This window comes from Meleagris gallopavo, chromosome 12 (genome assembly GCF_905368555.1).
Source record: "Meleagris gallopavo chromosome 12, MGAL_WU_HG_1.1, whole genome shotgun sequence".
NCBI lineage: Eukaryota > Metazoa > Chordata > Aves > Galliformes > Phasianidae > Meleagris > Meleagris gallopavo.
This window is the reverse complement of record NC_139415.1, coordinates 19563899-19581152: the sequence shown is the minus strand read 5'-3', so window position 1 is coordinate 19581152 and position 17254 is coordinate 19563899. Positions and strand designations below refer to the sequence as shown.

The window sequence follows — 17254 nt, the reverse complement described above, 5'->3', positions numbered from 1 at the left end:
GGCCTGCCGCTGTGCTGTGCCACGAGGAGTGAGACCTCTGCACAGGGAGAGCCCAGCACAGTGCAGCAGCAGCACAGCGGGAAGGGGGCTGTGTGTGCTCACAGATTTTGATGATCTGGATTACTGGTAACAGGGTGACCAGGTAGAACATGGCTGTTCTGTAGACAGAACTTGAGATTTGTCACTGAGAAAAAAAAACACAGGATCCTGACTAATTGCCTTGTCAAAGTCCATGGTCAGGTGCACACAGATGGGACTCAGAAGAACACCAGACACTGTGGGCGTACGGCTCTGTGGAGCTCGGGATTCAGGACAAGCTTGGACTTGGTCTCAGTATGCCTCCAGTAGAGTTCTACCTTTGATAAGTGACAGTCAAAGCATTGGAAAACCTGCAAAGTGTCACCAGCAAAGGCTGCTGGGCAGCAGCTGCTCATTGAGAAAGAAGTGTCAGGGGCTGGAGCCGAGCACTGATTTGTTCTCCCAGCTCTTGCTCATCCACCTCCAGACAAACGCTGCTTCTGTACAGCGGGCTCTGTGCTGGCAGCACAACCCAACGCACCCTGAGCTGCAGAGCAAGCAGTCCCAGGTCCACTGCCGAGCAGCTGTGGGAGGACAGCGAGCAGGAACCGCTTACCCTTGGGCTGAGGAGAGGAAGCGCTTCTCTTGGATTTCAGTGCTGTACGGGCGTTTGTATGGGGAGACGAAGGTCTTCTTGGTGTGGCGTGTGTGGAGACGAAGCAGCTCCTGGGAGGTGGGAGCCAAGCGGCAGAGGCGGCACCGGACAAAGTCTCGGCCGCGCAGCACCCCTGGAGAAGCACGCGGGGCACTGCAACACCGCGAGAGAAAGGCAACCGCTGCACAGCTTGCTGGGCTGCCCCCAAAACCTCCTAACGGGGCGCCAGTGCTGAGGCAGCGCAAGCAACGACGCAGAGCCGGGATCGGGCTGGGCCGTGCCTCCGGCAGCCGCCCCAGGGTCACACGGCACGGCTGAGGAAGGGACCCCGTGCGAACGCCGGCTCCAGCCGAGGCGCTCCTTGCCCAGCCACGATCATCCGCTCCGCGCGCAGCCTCTGCGACTGCCTGCCGGACTGGGATGCGCACCGGCGTGCCGAAACGCTTTTCTGCAGCGATGGACGCCTCTGCCCCCGCCGAGGCCCGGGCGGGGCGGAGTGGGGAGGGCCGCCGGCCGACCGCCGACCGCGCGCGGCGCAGCACCCCCCACGCCGCCGCCACGCCGCCCCCTCGCGGCCCGGCCCGCACCGGGACCCAGCGACCCGCGGGGGCGGGGCGGCCGTTGCGGTTCCCCGCCCTCCCTCTCAGCAGCCCATTGGTCGCGGCTCTCGTGACGTAAGGCAAGGCGTCCAATGGGGAGCTGCCACACGGCAGATCCGGCTGCGGAGGCGGGACTTCCGGCCTGCGGCCCCCGGCGCCTGTTCAGCCGCCGTCGCCGCCGAGGAGGGAGCGCAGCTCTGCACGGCCGCCCGCCATGTCCGTGCCTCGGCCGCCGCCCGCCGCGCTGCTGCTCCTCCCGCTCCTCGCCCTCTCCGCCGGCGCCTCCGACGTGGTGGAGCTCAGCGACGCCGATTTCGAGAGCGGCCTGGCCGAGCGCCCGGGACTGGTGCTCGTGGAGTTCTTCGCGCCCTGGTGAGGGGCGGCGGGCAGAGCCGGGGCTGCGGGGTCGGGCCGGGGGCGAAGGCGGGGGCGGGGCGGGCCGAGGCGTTCCGGCGGACCTGACGCCCCTCCTCCTCCTCCTCCTCCCCCCAGGTGCGGGCACTGCAAGCGCCTGGCGCCGGAATACGAGGCGGCCGCGACCAGACTGAAGGGGATCGTCCCGCTCGTGAAGGTGAGGGGCGGCTGCGGCTCCGCCCGGGGCCCGCGGCTCCGTGGCTGCTGCGGGCGGAGAAGCCGCGCTGTTCCGGTCTCTGCCGGGCTGTGCAGCCGAGCTGCCCGTGGCTGAGAGCTGTGATGCGCTGCAGTTCTCGGAGACTCAAGCGTCAGGAACGGTCTGATACTGAGGGCTGCGGGATGGGCGTGTGCTGCTGGCTGGGGGGGGGCTCGGGTGGGGGGAGCCGCCCGGGAGCTGTGCAGTCTCAATCCAAGAATTGCTGTACTCAGTAGTTGTGGTATTGTCCCTTGCCTTACGCAGTAAGGAGCTTTGTTAAAGAACCACCTTTTCCTCCAGGAAACTTGCGTGGTTTTGCTAATCAAGGGTCTGCTGCTTTCTTTATGGGAGGTTGACATGGCTTTCTCCAGTCTTTTGTTTGCTTCAGCTGTTGCCGAAACCTTCACTGTTGATAAGATGCTAAGAATTCTTAACATGTCGATTCCTGTTAAGCTTCTCATCAACAACAAGAATCTACCCTTACTAGTGTTTTAATGGGGAAGGTATCTCAAAGTTGCAACTACTTAGTTTTCTGTATATTTCCTTAAATTTTTCTGTGCATCTTAATGCACATGTAACTACATGCTCTGTAGTGCTGACGTCTCAGTGACAGTCTGTGTACCACGTCACCCATGGGCCGCTTGGTTTCATGTTGGGCTGTTGGGCCTGGGTTCTGATCTCATAGACTTGGGTCTCACAGGTGTTTCTCAGATCTTTACATTTTATGTGGAAGGAATCCAGCCCTGATTAAAAGCACGTGAGAGTTTTCAAACCCTTTGGTCTTCCAAGTTATATGTGATAATGTGTGCAGTGGCAAAGCTGCTTTTGCTTGGTCGATAAATCATTGAGTAGCAATACTTCTTTTCTCTTAGGTTGACTGTACAGCAAATTCAAACACCTGCAACAAGTATGGAGTCAGTGGATATCCCACCCTGAAGATTTTTCGAGATGGAGAAGAGTCAGGAACCTATGATGGACCCAGGACAGCAGGTGAGGGCTTGTCAGCATCTGTCTGCATCTTGCTTGCTGAAGTAGTGCTCCAAGGCAGGCCCACACAGAACAGTCTTTGTTTCAGAGATGTGAAATGTATGGAGGGGTACAAAGAAGAATTCCACTTGCATGCACACCTTTGCCCTTCCCAGAACTCTTTCTGTTGGAAGAGTGCTGGATGCTTAATAGCACTTAAAACTCTCCCTTTATAGGAAGAGGCTTCCAAATTATCTTCAAAAGCATGGTGTCCACGATGGGTGGTGCGTGGAAGGTGCTTCAGAGGAAGATCTTATACCCTTAACTTCCTATTACAAGTAACTTTGTAATCTCTGCACTCCTTTTGCAGCAGCGAGGAGGTGTTCTGTTTCCTGATCAGTTCTTCATTTAGTGAATCATTTTTCACAGCGAGTGTTCTGTAACACATTAGTAATACATGTGCAGCTCTTGGTTTGAGAGCATTGAAAAAATGTTTTTACCAGGGCAGTGCTCTGAAAAATCTCTGCATTTCTAAGATTAGTTTTCAGTGTGATGAAGGTGAAGAAAAGGTGCTGATGACAGACTTTCAGTTCATGCCGTGTTTATTGTGTCACCATTGGGCCACTTGGCTTGGGAGCTAATAGTAGAATTGTCAGAAATGGCTTTTGTTTTAGGGAACTTGAAAAGTGTCTCATGAAGCTTTGTATCGATCCCTTTAATGGTTTCACTTCTATTTTAAGATGGAATTGTCAGTCATCTCAAGAAACAGGCAGGACCTGCTTCAGTGGCTCTCGGTTCCCTGGCTGATTTTGAGAAATTCATTGGTGATAAAGATGCTTCTGTAGTGGGTGAGTAGAATCGGTGCAGAATTTAAATTACACTTGACTCTGGAAGATCTGTTGTGAATGTGCTGTGCTAAGAAAAGAGGCAGTATCCTAAAGTATAGTAAGGGAAGTTCCAGGTGGATGTCGGCACAAAAGTCTTTCATGGCAGGAAGGGAAAGACAGAAGCAAGTGATCAGAGATGTTCCAAAACTTTCAATCTTGGAGATCTTTCAGAACTCGTTTGGAAAAAGTTCTGAGCAACTTGACCTGACTTCAAGTTGGCTCTGCTTTGAGGAGATTGGACTTGGTGACCTCTGGGGATTCAGTCCAACTTTTTTTTTTCCTGTGGCTCTTTGACTGTCTTTTAGAACTCCTGGCACTGTAGTCTTTGTTTTGTTTTGCTTTTTAAGCTTGTTGCTCCTTTGGCTGCCTGACAAGAGGTAGCTTTGGATTTCTAGAAATCCTGCTAGGATGGTATTTATCATCCTTGTCTCATTTGATCATGGTTTACGAGTGGTAATAGCAGCTTTCCTTTCTGCAGGTCAGGCATCATCATACAAATGGAAAGGGCTGAGTATTGATCAGCACTTATTTCTATTGTGTACCCTGGCTACCAGTTCCTACCACTAATAGTGTCACATATGACTGCAAATGGAAATTGTAGTGCTCAGCAGATAGCTCTCTTTTAGCTGAATGACTAATTCTTGAGCAACTCGCTGCTGGTGGAAGGAAAGAAATGCATAAGTGTTCCACTAAAACTGGGAGAAACTCAAAAATCAAGGTCTGGGTGTGCATTGAGGAACTTGGTTCAGCAGACAGCTTTCGGCGCACTGTAAAGACAAACGATGAGCTGCACAGTAACTACTGCTGAGTTGGTTTGAGGTCACCATCTGTCCTTCTGCTGCAGGCTTCTTTAGAGATGCTTCTGGCGACGCTCATTCTGAATTCATGAAAGCTGCCAACAACTTAAGAGACAACTACCGTTTTGCACACACCAGTGAGGAGCAGTTGGTGCAGAAGTACGAGGAAGATGGAGAGTAAGTTCTTAAAGATGTTTTTGCTAAGGCAACTGGAACAAAATAATTCCAGTTAATAACCTTCTGAGCACATTGTAAGGTATTGTTGCTTTCCCAGCTGTCGGTGGTGTGTGTGTGTGTGTGTTGGCAAGAGTTTGGGTGTGGTAAAATGGTTGCAGGATCTAGAGGATTAGTGTTCCCCTCCACGTGGGAAGTATCTCAATGGGTGTTTTGCATCCCCATTGCTTTTTCTTTCTAGTTTCTCGTTGCTGGAGGCCATGGCCTGTCTGAATAATGAGAAACAGCCTGGCAGGTACATCTGGTGCAGTAGTGCTACCAAGAAAATAGTCTGCTTTGCTGTGTTCATGGATGTTAATGAGGGTGGTCAGTGGAGGCTGAATTCTTGTCTTGCTGCTGCCCCTTGAAAGCCCAGGGATGCTTTGAATCATTTCATGGTATCTGCTTCCTCTCAGGGGTGTGGTCCTGTTCCGACCTTCACGGCTGGCAAACAAGTTTGAGGAGAGCACTGTCAAGTACACTGAAGACAAAATCACCAGTGCAAAGATCAAGAAGTTTATCCAGGAGAATATGTGAGTGATTCCTTGCTGGACGACAGGATAGACAGGAGTCCATCCCAAATTGGGTTCCATCCTGTCAGAACTCGTTTTCTCTACCAAGCTTAGCTGCTACTTCTGCTTACTATCCAAAAGGGCTGTCTTGCTTACACCGCTTCCTTTGGGCTATCTCCCTTCTTTCTGGAAATACTGGTGTGGTTGTTGACATCTGTTCTCTATATTGAAGCAACCAGGCTTCTGTTTAAAAGAAATATATGCTTCCTGAGAAGTATGCCGTATAAACCTTAGATCAGGTGCATTAATTGAAGTTGTGGCTAGAGATGGAGATTTGACTCAAACAGTACAGTATGTGAACGGGCAAAATGTTTGTGTCGTACTGGTTATTAATACATTAAGCATTCTTGGGTGGGAATCAGGAACGTGCTGTATTGAGACCGTTCCTGGGAGGGGATGGAATTTGGATGGTGAAGTCAAAGCTGCTAACCTCTGTCTCATTGATAGCTTTGGTATCTGTCCACATATGACTGAAGACAACAAAGACTTGATCCAAGGGAAGGATTTGCTGGTGGCGTACTACGATGTGGATTATGAGAAGAATGCAAAGGGCTCCAACTACTGGCGCAACCGGTATGTGGTGGCCGGGGTAGCGTTCATCTGCTTCTCTCATTTGATCCCCGCGTTGTGGTGGTCAGTAGCTCATCTTAGAGTTCCTTATATTCATATGGGAATTGTTCTCCCCTGGAAAAATCCCCACTGGGTTTCTGATCGAGAGTACAGTGCTTGCTGCTCAAGGCATTCATTTGAAAACCCAGCTACTTGTTTTTGGATATCTAGTCCTTACATTTTAAACTGAAATTTCCTTGGTAAGATTATGTGGTATTCTATCCTTTGTATTCTTCAGTGATGAATCTGATGGGTCAAAAAAAAAAAAAGTACACCTGACATTTGCTCAGGCTGTATTCAGAATAAACAAGCTTGCTTTGCTTCTTAACGCTGTTTCTGGAGGACTTTCCTATGTGGAATCGCTTCACGTCACACCATTGATTTTCTTGACCAGCGTGTTCCTCAACTTGAGAAGTGTTACCTTGTGTGGAAGATAATGTTCCAAGGAATCATGCTTTGTTTTCTGTTTTTTGTCGTCTTTTTTTTCTTCAGAGTTATGATGATTGCAAAGAAGTTCTTGGATGCTGGTCACAAACTGTCATTTGCTGTGGCCAGCCGGAAAACTTTTGGCCACGAGCTGTCAGAATTCGGTCTAGACAACAGCGTGGGTGAGGCTCCTGTTGTTGCCATCAGAACAGCTAAAGGAGATAAATATGTCATGCAGGAAGAATTCTCGTAAGTTTTTGAATGTTAGCAGTGTTGCCTCTTGCTTGATAGATTCAGGTCTGGGAGTCTGTGACCAACAATTGTTCATTAGCTTGGAGGAAATAGGAAAGCTGGATCTTCCTGCTGGAAGAAATGGCTGCTGGGTCAGAAAGATTGATAGTTGCCCAGTGTGCTTTCTTGCCCTCTAGAGCCTGTCCTGTCTTTAAATATCTTGAGCTTAATTCTGCAACTTTGTATAATGTCTGCTTAGGAATTAAGATTCAGTAAAGGGCATGGGTGGGAATTCCAGCTGTACGTTCCTGTAGAGAAGAGGAAATCTAAGGGTGCTCCGAAGGCCTAAAACCTAGAATGAGATGTGCACCCAGGCTCCTGCCAAAACTCTAGTGGTGTCTGTTGTGCTTGTTCTTCTAAGCTGGCCCCAGAGTGCTGCTCTCACAGATGAAGGTGGCATCTGTTATGTGGGTGGAAGGAGGTTAAATCAGCCTTGAAGGTTTTCCTCTCTCATCCTGTATGTGCCATGGTGGCTGTAAAATGTCACTTTGCTTTCAGCCGTGATGGAAAGGCTCTGGAGAGATTCTTGCAAGATTACTTTGATGGCAACTTGAAAAAGTACCTGAAATCAGAGCCTGTGCCTGAAAACAATGATGGCCCTGTGAAGGTGAGTGTTGTATCAAGGGAGGCAAAAGCCACAGCTGGTGATGAAAAACACTTCAGCGGCAGCTTCTAGTTGTATGCCAGCATACCTTGCTGCGAGTGTACTGCTGTGGCACCTTGAAGTCTGTGGTGTTGTATAGAAAAAGAACTCAATCCCTTTTATGTTGCGCTTCTGAGCTGAAGAAACTCAGCTTGCAGTTTTGATTCCATGCTTCTCTGTCAGCATAGTTACTCCTGCATGAGCCCACTTACGATGCTCTCTGCAAGTGCAGGATCATTGAGATTTACAAGGGTTCTGTTATCTTGACTTGTGCCTCCCCTTTGCAGCTGGTCACAACAACTCAGTTCCTAAAGTCTTATTTGTTCATCTCATCAGCTTAAGATAATGGTTTAATTCCTACTGCTTGTTCATCCCCCTGGAATCTGCACTGAAGGAAAGCATTCCCGTGGCTTTACATTCAGATGAGGGTCTCATACAGGAGTGAAATTGCACTGCTTATTTATGTGTGGGTTGGGATGACCTCAGCAAACATAGTTAACCTCGTCCTTTAGCCTGGAGCTTGCTGGGATTAAGAAATCAATCATTCTGCCTTTCTCCTGCAGTGTTAGAGCGTCCAAAACTCACTTGCAGGTGGTGCCAGTATCTTATTGCAGGCTTTTGCCTGCTTGCTGAGGATGCTGCAGCTTGGTGAAGAGCTGTGTGTTTGGTCAGCTTGGTGCCATGTAGATACAGTGCACATCCTGTGTAGATACAGTGCAGTGGGAGGCCAGGCTTTCTGGGGCACAGCATGTCGTGGTACAGCCTCACTGTTGGCTTAAAAGTCCAGACTTTGTGTGATCAAACTCTTTCAGGTGGTGGTTGCTGAGAACTTTGATGAAATTGTTAATGCAGAAGACAAAGATGTCCTGATAGAGTTTTATGCACCCTGGTGTGGCCATTGCAAGAATCTGGAGCCCAAATACAAGGAGTTGGGAGAGAAGGTAGGTCAGAGTCTCTACTGCAAGTGTAAATGACAACTCTGCACTAAAGAGTTCTGCATATTCTGCGTCTCCAACCTTTACAGTGCAATGGTATAACCGTGCCTTCCTGAGGACTGCAGAGTTTGCCATCTCCTGATGATGCAGAAGTGCATTAGCAGGATCTGGAGCATGGCAGTAACTGAGCTGGTTTTGTGGTGGCACATCAATATTACCTTATTTAGTCCTGGGGTGGGAAAGTTCCTTTTCGGGTCTTTTCCCTCTGATTATAGTATTGTAAAGACTATGCATGTCACTGTCATCCTTCCATCAGATTGTTTCAGTAGTGGTGTAAATATGTCTCTGCAGATCTGGCCACCTTCTTCCTACGTGGCTGTCAGGTACCCTTCCTGCTTGGGCACTGCTTACACTCAGTTTGCTTTCTAAAAGGCTCGAGGCAGACGGCGCCTCTGGGGTCAGCATTCCTTAGAAGTTGTAGCTACTGAATGAGTCTGGGGAGAGTCTTTGGGAGATCTGTGCTGCATACAACTGAATGAAGAGGGGCTTAGTTCCCTGTGCCCCTGTTGAAGCAGGAGAGAACTCTTTAGAACAAATTTTATTCAGCTTTTATGAACGATACATGCTATCTTGTGGAATCCTACCTTAGATGTTGATAGTTTAGTTCTGGCATTAACTGCTATGGATTGGTTATTAATGTGCTTTTTCAACAGCTCAGTAAAGACCCCAATATTGTCATTGCCAAAATGGATGCTACAGCCAACGATGTGCCTTCTCCATATGAAGTCAGAGGGTAGGTGCTACTTCTGTTAGACCACTGTCAGTGGACACAAGTTCAGGTTTCTGTCTCTGACCAGCATCCTCTACAGAAGATCTGAAAGAGGTTCCTGGAGAGAATGGGGGCACAGACAGGGAATTGCATACATCTGTTCTGCTCCTCTGGTTTCCTTGCCATACCTAAAAGCTTGTCTCACTGAGCCCTTCCTCTTTCTTGAATTTGCTCTGATTTTTTTGCACCACCAAGACCAGAATAACACTGGAATTGCTTTTCTGAAAGCAAGCAAACCTGACTGTAGTTGCGCTCAGCCAGCTGTGCAGATAAGACAAGGCTTTTGGATGCCACATATACTGGCTTAAGAGCTGGTTGTTCTTGTTGCTGTGTGAAACTAGAGCAAGGGTGCAAGTCCTCTCAGTGATGGTCTGGAAGGACGGGGCCTGAAAAAAGCAGCACATTGTGAGCTCAGACACCTGTTCTCTTTCCCCAGCTTCCCCACCATCTATTTTGCTCCAGCTGGCAAGAAGCAAAGTCCAAAGAAGTATGAGGTGAGTGGGGCTCCCCAGACTGGTTTGTTTTGTGGTTTGGGAGGGGGTGGGGAGTAGGGTTATTTTCTGATTTTTTTTGTTTGTTTGTTTGTTTTTTGTACATTTGGAGAAGTGAAACAATAAAATGACCCCCTTAAACCTAAGTATCCCCTGTCCTTTGGAGACTCGTTAAACAAGATGCAACTCCTGGGGCTTTGTGAAGTGATGAGGTAGAATCCAGGTGTCCAAATAATGTGGACTCTCTCTGGAGTTGTGCCTGGCACTCTGTCCTGTTGCCCAGGGAACGCACGCGGTGGTCCCTGCTGCAGACCCACAGGAGAGAGCTCTGCTTGCAGTTAGTTTGGTCTCCTGGCTGGCACCCAAACTCTCCCCTAGCAAAGGCAGAGTCCACAGCGAGGACAGGCTGTGCCTTACTGCCTTGTGTGTTCTGCAGGGTGGCAGAGAAGTGAGTGACTTCATCAGCTACTTGAAGCGGGAGGCAACCAGCACTCCTGTGCTGCAGGAGGAAGATAAAGCCAAGAAATCCAAGAAGAAGGCGAAGGAGGATTTGTAAAGTACCCACTCACCATCTTGTCAGGATGGGCTCTGTGTGAATTGGGGAAGCACTGGGCAGACTGGGGCCAGTTCTGGATTGTGGAGAGCCAATGACTATGAGGGCTGAGGGGCTCCAGCTGCTGTGTCTACTTCTGTTTAATTTCTTGTCGCCTCTTAGCTGCACTGCTGTGGGGCTCCCCAGACTGGTTTGTTTTGTGGTTTGGGAGGGGGTGGGGGGTAGGGTTATTTTCTAATTTTTTTTTTTGTACATTTGGAGAAGTGAAACAATAAAATGACCCCCTTAAACCTAAGTATCCCCTGTCCTGTGGAGAGTCGTTAAACATAACATCAGGCTGGTGCTCGCTGAACAACACCTTCCTACTGTGAGTCTAGTTTCCGTCAGTGAGCCTTCAGGGCCTTGTTCTCGATGTTAAGCTTGGATTTTCTCCAGCTAATGAGTAGCAAGAATTGTCCTGCTATGCTGTGCTATGGGGGTGCAGATTTGGGACTCTGCAATCACAGAATCGCGGGGGTTGGAGAGGATCTCAAGAGATCGAGTCCAACCCCTCTGCCCAAGCAGGTTCCCTGCAATAGGGCGAACAGGGAGGGGGCCAGGCAGCGCACAGCCGTCGCAGAACCGCCAGCAGCGCCAGAGCGGGCGCTGACGTGATGCCTCCGGCACAGCCCCGAGCGCCGAGTGGGAGAGGGGGCAGCGACGGAAGACCGGGGAAACGGCAGCCCCCAGCCCCTGACCCCCGGCTCGGCAGCGAGGGGCTCACCGGGGCGCGGCGAACCCTACGCACTCGAGGCTGCCCGGCTCGTGCCAGCGGGGACCGCCCGTCCGGGCCGCGTCTCGCTGAGCCTCCCGCGGCGCCATCCTACCGGCACAAGCCCGGGGAACGACGAACGCCCCCCCGGCCCCTGCCGGCGCGTTACCCCGTCCCGACGCCCCGAGCGGCTCCTCCTACTCGCCCTGGGTGACCCGGTACCCTCGAAACCCCCGGGCCGGTGCCGCCGGCCGCAGCCGCACTCACCCCGCGGTTGCCGGCGCCGTGCGGGACGGGGCGGCCCCGGGGCGGTACCTGCCCGGTTCCGGCGGGACTCCCGCGGCGGAGCTCGTCCCGAAGCGGCTATTTTTGCCGTCGGTCCGCGACGCGCTGCCGTCACCGCTAATCCCCTTAGCGGCTTCCCGGCGTTAGGTAACGGCGCGGCGGGATGCGCTCGGCGGCGCCCCCGACTCTGGGCGGCCCCGGGCAGTCGCGGCTCGGCAGGGCCGGAGGCGACGCGCCCGGAGCGGGCTGGGGGCTGCGGGCGGCCGCCGCCGAGACGCGGGGAGCGCGGGCCCGCCCGGCCCGGAGTCGGCTCGCGCCGGCGGGCGGGCGGCGGGGCGACGGGCGGGTATGCAAGGAGCCTCGGCCGGCGGCTCCCCGGAGAGGGAGGCGGGGGCCGGCGAGCGGCTGCGGGGGCCGGGCCGGGGCAGGCGCGTCCGGTTCCGCATGCCGCACACCACCATCGCGGTGCCGTCGTGCCGCGACGAGGAACAGCTCTTCTACCGGCGCCTGGACGCGCTCGGGGCGCTGGGACCCGACGGCTTCGCGCCGCTCTTCGCTGCCGAGGGCTGGAGCGAGGTGACGGGTGAGCGCCGGGCGGCGGGTGCGGGGCTGCGGCGCGGCCGGACCGGTTCTCACGGGGGGCTGCCCGTAGAGGATCGGCTGCTGCGGAAGCGTGTGGTGCGGGACGGGCGGGGAGGCGCGCCGCAGCCAGGCCAGGAGGTGTCGGTGAAAGTGCTGGGAGCGCTGGAGGACGGCGGATTGGTGGAGCGGGACCCGCGGCTCAGTTTCGTGCCGGGCCAGGGCGACGCCGTGCAGGTCGGCAGCGCAGGTTGCGGGGCGCGGGGCGCGGAGAGCTCGGCGAGCACAGCCCATGCTCCGTACCCGCAGGCGCTGGAGCTCGGCGTCCCCACCATGCGGGCCGGGGAGGTCTGCTTCTTCCTCGCCGCCTCTCCCTACGGCTACGGCCGCGTGGGCAGGTAGGACGGCAGGTCCGGGGGTGACCAACGGGACGGGGGCGCGGGGAAAGCGGGTGTCGGTCTCGCAGGGAGCCCGACGTGCCCCCCGAGGCGCCGCTGGTCTTCGAGGTGACGCTGCTGGAGGTGCGCGACGGCCCCGACCCGCAGCTGCTGCCGCCCGCCGCCCGCCTCCGCCTGGGCGCGCAGAAACGGGAGCGCGGAAACGTCCATTTCGCGCGGGGCGACTTCGCGGCGGCGCTGCTGTCGTACCGCCTGGCACTGAGCGCCCTCGAAGGGGCCGGCGAGGAGCGGCGGGACGGGACGGGCGCCGACCGCCGCCCCGCGTCCCCGCCCGGGCCGCACGAAGAGGAGCTGCGGGAGCAGCGCGTGAAGTGCCTCAACAACTGCGCGGCGGCGGCGCGGCGGCTGCAGAGGGGCGCGGAGGCGTTGGCGGCCGTGGAGGCGGCGCTGCGCCTCAGCCCGGATAACGGCACCGCGCTGCTGCGGCGGGGACAGGTGCGTCCTCGACCCCGCGGCTTCCCCCGCCGCTTCCCGCCGCACCGCGCACTGCTCCCGTTGTCTCCCCGCAGCTGCTGGCCGAGGACGGCCGCGACGAGGAGGCGGCGCGCGTGCTGCGGCGGGCGCTGGAGCTGGACCCGGCCAGCAAGGTGCGGGGCGCGGCGAGGCGGGGCCGCGGAAGCGCTCCCGCCGCAACGCTGCAGCCCCGCGGCTCTCCCGCAGCCCGTGCACGCGGAGCTCTCCCGCCTGGCCAAGCGCCGCGCCCGCGCCGCCGAGGAGCCCCGCGCCCGTCCGCGGCCACCGCAGAGCTCCGGGTGCGTGTGGGACCGAACCCGCCCCGCGCCGCCCGGCTCCGCACCGCGCTCACGGCCGCTCTCCCGCAGGGAGGGAACGGCCCCGCCCGAGGAGCCGCGTTCCGAACAGCCGGGGCTCCGCACCGCCCCCGCGCACACCGAGGAGGAGCGGCTGCGGCGCTCCCCGCCCCCCCGGCCCACGGGCGCGGCCCCGCGGCTCCTCGCGCCTGCGCCGCAGCTCCCGGCGTTATCGCCCCCGCCGGCGGAACGGCGGCCGTAGCCCGCGGCCAATCAGGCGGGGCCCGGCCGCCGCTACGCGCCAATGGGAGGGCGGCGGGGGGCGGGCGCGGCGCGGCGATTGGTCGCGGCGCTCCCTTAAAGAGCGCTGCGGGGGCGGGGCGAAGGGGGGGCAGTGCGGGACGTGGCGGCGGAGCGGAGGGCGGGAGGGAGCGGCACCATGACCCGTGAGTGCGGGCCGGGCCGGGAGCCGCCGGGGGGCGGGGGTGGGAGCGGGCCGGGCCGGGGGCGGCTCCGCGTTCTACAAATGTGGGGCCGGGGGCGGGCGGGAGGGAGCGGCCCTTTTCCCGGGCCCGGCACCCGGGGCCGAGCTGAGGGCCGCGCCGTGCAGGCGGGAACCAACGCGAGCTGGCGCGGCAGAAGAACCTGAAGAAGCAGAGCGATTCGGGCAAGGGCAAACGGCGCGACGACGGGCTCTCGGCCGCCGCCCGCAAGCAGAGGTGAGTGCCGGTAGCACCGCCCCGCCGGCCCCGCCGGGCACCGGTGTGAGCCGCGCCGCGCTCTCCGCAGGGACTCGGAGATAATGCAGCAGAAGCAGAAGAAGGCGGACGAGAAGAAGGAGGGCAACAAGTAGCGGCGGCGCCCCGCGGGCGGTGCTCGGCGATGCCCCGCGCGGCCCCGGGGCCGCCCCGCCCCGCCGGGCTCTCCGGCAGCGCCGCTCTCCCATTAAAGTAGCTCGTGGAGCCCTGCAGGCCCGGCCTCCTCCGTGTGCCCGGCGGCGGGGGGGGTGGGGGGCGGTCGGGGTCCTCGCGGTGAGCGCCGGGACGGGGACGGTCGGTGCCTCCGCGGCGCCGGATCTGCGAGCCCCGGGCGGGGCCGCTGCGGGAGCCCGGCGGAACGAAGGCAGCGGAGCGCCGCGGATGCGGTGGAAGCGGCTGTACTGAGAGCCTGGAACAGCGGCGGAGGGATGGGGGCGCGGGGGTCTGACACGCGAAGGCGACGCGCGGAGCCGCTCCCGCGTCAGGCCCTGCAGCAGCCCGCGGTGGCCCGCGGGGCGGGGATGCTGAGATCCAGACGGGCGCCGCCGCCCGAGGCCGCCGTGCGCTTCACTGCTCTGCGGGCCGAGGCGCGGCGTCAGCCCGGCGCTCCGCCCTCGGCCCGCGCGGTGCCCCCTCCCCTCGTCGCCGCTCACCGGGCGAGGTGCAGCACGGCTTCCACCACATTCGTGCCGTCCTTGGCGCTGGTCTCGCAGAACAGGCAGTTGTGGGCCTGGAGGGAGAGCGGCTGGAATCGGGGGCAGCGGGAGCGCCTCCGGGGGCCGCCCCAGCAGCGGCTGCTCACCGTGGCCAGCCTCTGTCCGTGGGCCGTGTGGACCCCCGCCGCCTCCGGCAGCCCGGCCCGCAGGTCGCTCTTATTGCCCACCAGCATGAGGGGCAGTGCGGTCCCGGCGCCCTGCGGGAGCGAATGGTGGCTCAGGGTCCCGCCGTCGTACTGAAAGCTGCCCGCCCCGAGGCTCGGCCCTCCTCCGGGAGCCGTTGGATCCCTCCCGTTACCTCGATGTCCTCGATCCACCGGCGGACGCTGAGGAAGCTGCTCTGGGAGCTGATGTCGTACAGGAGCAGCACGCCGTGGGCCTTACGGAAGTAGGAGCAGGAGAGGCTGCGGTACCTGGAGCCGGGGTGTCACCACCCGCGTGGGGGCCGTGCAGGGCCAGGCCTGCAGCAGAGACCTGGCTGTGCTGCGGGCGCTGCTGCCCTCCTCACCTCTCCTGCCCGGCAGTGTCCCAGATCTGCAGTGTGGTTTGCTCCCCATCCACCAGCAGCTCCTTCACCTGGAAGTCCACCCCTGCCCGGGGCACCTATCAGGCCCCAGCCCACATATCCCAGCCCCTCTGTCCCGGCCCTGGTACCTAACGTGGAGGAGATGTCACCTCTGAACTCGTTTCTGCAGAGGCGCAGCAGGAAGCTGGACTTGCCTGCACCGCTGTCCCCTGCCAGCACCAGCCGGTATATGGGGCTGGGGGCCACGGGCTGCTCTCCCATGCCAGACCCCTGGGGAGATGGAGCGAGTTGTTAGTCTGTCAGTGCCGGGGGGTCCCCACTTCCCCTTCCAGCTGGGCCGTGTGAGCCGGATGGGGACTTGCTGTGTACCTCCGGTGCAAAGGCAGAGAGCTTCCTCTTGCAGCAGCGTTGTGCAGGATGGCAGCAGCCTTCCACCTCGCCTGCCTGGGGGTCCTGCAGAGTGGCAGATCTCACAGTGAGGCACCTGAGTCTGTGGGTCGGGTGGGGCAGCAGGCAGGAGCCGCACCTGTATGTCCTGAGCAGGGCTGGCAGAACACGCATTTTCCAAGCTCCGGCAACCGGCGTCGCTGGGTGAGGCTGAGTCCTCGCTGCAGGCTGAGCTCTGCCGGGGGCACAAGGAGCCGTCCACCCGGCCTCGTGCCCGGCAAGGTGCTCAGGGAGGGGTGGCTGCAGCTGTTCCCTCACCTGTGCATTTACTTCTCACCTGCTGCGAGTGCACTTGGGGAGGCTGTGGGAGGGGGCTGCGGGGCCGAACAGGGGCTTGAGGTGGCAGGGTTGGGGTGTCGGCATCGATGGGCTCCCGGGGGGTTCTGCCGCTGCCGGCTCTGGGGGCTCCGGGGGTCCCCGGCTGCAGCCCCCCAGCTGCAGGGCAGGTTGTGGGGGGGCCGCCACCATCCCCGCCGTCCCGTCCCGTCCACCCCCCCGCCGTGCTCACCGCTCTGGGGCCCCCGCAGGAGCCCAGCACCAGGGCTGAGCGCAGGTTGCCGTTGCTCTCCCGTAGGCTCCTATTCGTCGACCTGCCCAGAGCGGCGGCCTAAGCGGTCGGCACCGGGGGAGGAGCGTGTCCTGCCCGATCCTCGCGCCGCCTCCCGCCCTGCACGCCGCGACCTACTGCAGCATCCCGATGTAGCTGGTGAAGGCCAGGTTTTCCTCCGCCAGCTCCCGCAGCGCCTGCTGCTCTCTGCGGAGGAACGGCATCCTCACGGCAGGGCCGGCACCGGGGGCTGCCCACGTCCTTCCCGCCCCACATGTTCCCCCATTTCGGGCGCCGGAAGCGCTGGAGCAGCTCCGGGACGCGCGGTGTCACCGAGGGGTGGGCGGGGGAGGGTAGCAGCGGGCCGGGAGGGCCGTGCCAGCGGCTCCGCGTGAGCTTCCCGACGGCTGCCGGCGTTCGCGGCACGACGGAGCGGGCAACGCTTCCCGGCGGAGCCCTCCTTGGACCTCAGGACAGCGCGGGACCGTCCCTGGGCGGGCACCCGTGGGCACCCCGGGGCGGGGCAGGGCCGGAGCACAGCCCGGGGCCGGGGTCTCTCCTCGCCCCCCCGCCCCCATTGCCACCTTCTGCGTCGCTGTGCCCGCCGATGAAGGTCCTCCCGCAGCCGCTCCAGCTCCGCCCGCAGCTGGGACTGTCCGGCCTCGGAGCGCAGCACGCCGAGTCGCAGCCGCGCGTTCTCCTGGCGGGGAGAGTCCCGTTGGCCCCGCCGGCACAGCCCGCAGCCGCCCCCAACCCCGCACCCCTACCTGCGCGGCGTCCCCGAGCCGCTGCTGCAGCCGCGCGACGCCCGCGTCCCGTCCGCGCCCCTTCATGGCCCGGGGAAACGGGACAGCCGCCCGCACCGCCGCTCCGGGGAAACGGGGCTGCGCTGCCGGGTCCTCCCCGTCGGGCTGCCTACGGGTCGCCGAACCCGGCCGAGCTGCCGCCGCACGGGGCCCCCGTCGGGCGCAGAACCGCGCCGTACCGCCGGGCCCCGCCGTGTTTGCTCTGCGGGCGGGGCGGGGGCCCGGGGCCGGCCCGCATTCCTGCGGCCGTGCTGACACCGCGCCCCAACGGCCCCCGCGCCCCGGCCCCTCTCGGCTCGCTCTGGGCACGAGCGGCCGCCACGGGATGTGTCCGTCCGTGCTCCGCGGGGCTGCGCTCGGTCACAGAGAGCCGAACGGGCGAAGGCAGGGTCCCGTCCGGCGCGGTGAGGCTGCGGTCCCGGGAGCTGCGGCTGCTGCAAGAACTCGGGCTGGCGCCGGGGTGTTGCTGGCAATGGCCGTGCGCAGTCCCACGGCTGCTGCACGCGTGTGGAGCAGGCGGCACAGAGTCAGGTCAGCG

The 17254-nt window shown here is 59.4% G+C and overlaps 4 protein-coding genes across 5 annotated transcripts; 3 read left to right on the top strand and 1 right to left on the bottom strand.

Moving 5' to 3' along the window:
* Positions 1-1486: 1486 nt before the first annotated feature.
* On the top strand, positions 1487-10389 carry PDIA3 (protein disulfide isomerase family A member 3). Its single transcript, XM_085234116.1, has 13 exons — positions 1487-1644; positions 1765-1843; positions 2755-2872; positions 3589-3696; positions 4580-4709; positions 5162-5278; positions 5765-5890; positions 6419-6601; positions 7142-7250; positions 8099-8227; positions 8935-9014; positions 9487-9544; positions 9978-10389. The coding sequence occupies exons 1-13, from the start codon at positions 1487-1489 to the stop codon at positions 10095-10097; spliced, it is 1515 nt and encodes a 504-aa protein (XP_085090242.1). The 3' UTR covers positions 10098-10389.
* A 939-nt stretch (positions 10390-11328) lies between these two features.
* On the top strand, positions 11329-13178 carry LOC146543581 (peptidyl-prolyl cis-trans isomerase FKBP8-like). 2 transcript variants are annotated; one of them, XM_085234119.1, is made up of 6 exons: positions 11329-11713; positions 11783-12107; positions 12176-12602; positions 12677-12754; positions 12828-12919; positions 12989-13178. In XM_085234119.1, the coding sequence occupies exons 1-6, from the start codon at positions 11479-11481 to the stop codon at positions 13176-13178; spliced, it is 1347 nt and encodes a 448-aa protein (XP_085090245.1). In that variant the 5' UTR covers positions 11329-11478. The 2 variants fall into 2 exon arrangements, with proteins under 2 accessions (XP_085090245.1, XP_085090244.1); XM_085234118.1 differs by having other exon boundaries at positions 11342-11946; positions 12019-12107.
* Positions 13179-13281: 103 nt separating this feature from the next.
* On the top strand, positions 13282-13886 carry SERF2 (small EDRK-rich factor 2). Its single transcript, XM_085234122.1, has 3 exons — positions 13282-13362; positions 13527-13635; positions 13706-13886. Exons 1-3 carry the CDS (start codon positions 13356-13358, stop codon positions 13767-13769), a joined length of 180 nt encoding a protein of 59 aa, XP_085090248.1. The 5' UTR covers positions 13282-13355; the 3' UTR covers positions 13770-13886.
* A 170-nt stretch (positions 13887-14056) lies between these two features.
* On the bottom strand, positions 14057-17073 carry LOC104912904 (uncharacterized; the record flags this gene model as incomplete). The annotated part of the gene is made up of 12 exons (XM_085234120.1): positions 14057-14249; positions 14328-14404; positions 14477-14587; positions 14689-14803; positions 14899-14980; positions 15045-15186; positions 15286-15369; positions 15443-15538; positions 15641-15953; positions 16049-16117; positions 16495-16610; positions 16678-17073. Coding segments are annotated over 12 exons (1695 nt in total), but the record flags the coding sequence as incomplete, so codon positions are not given.
* Positions 17074-17254: the final 181 nt, after the last annotated feature.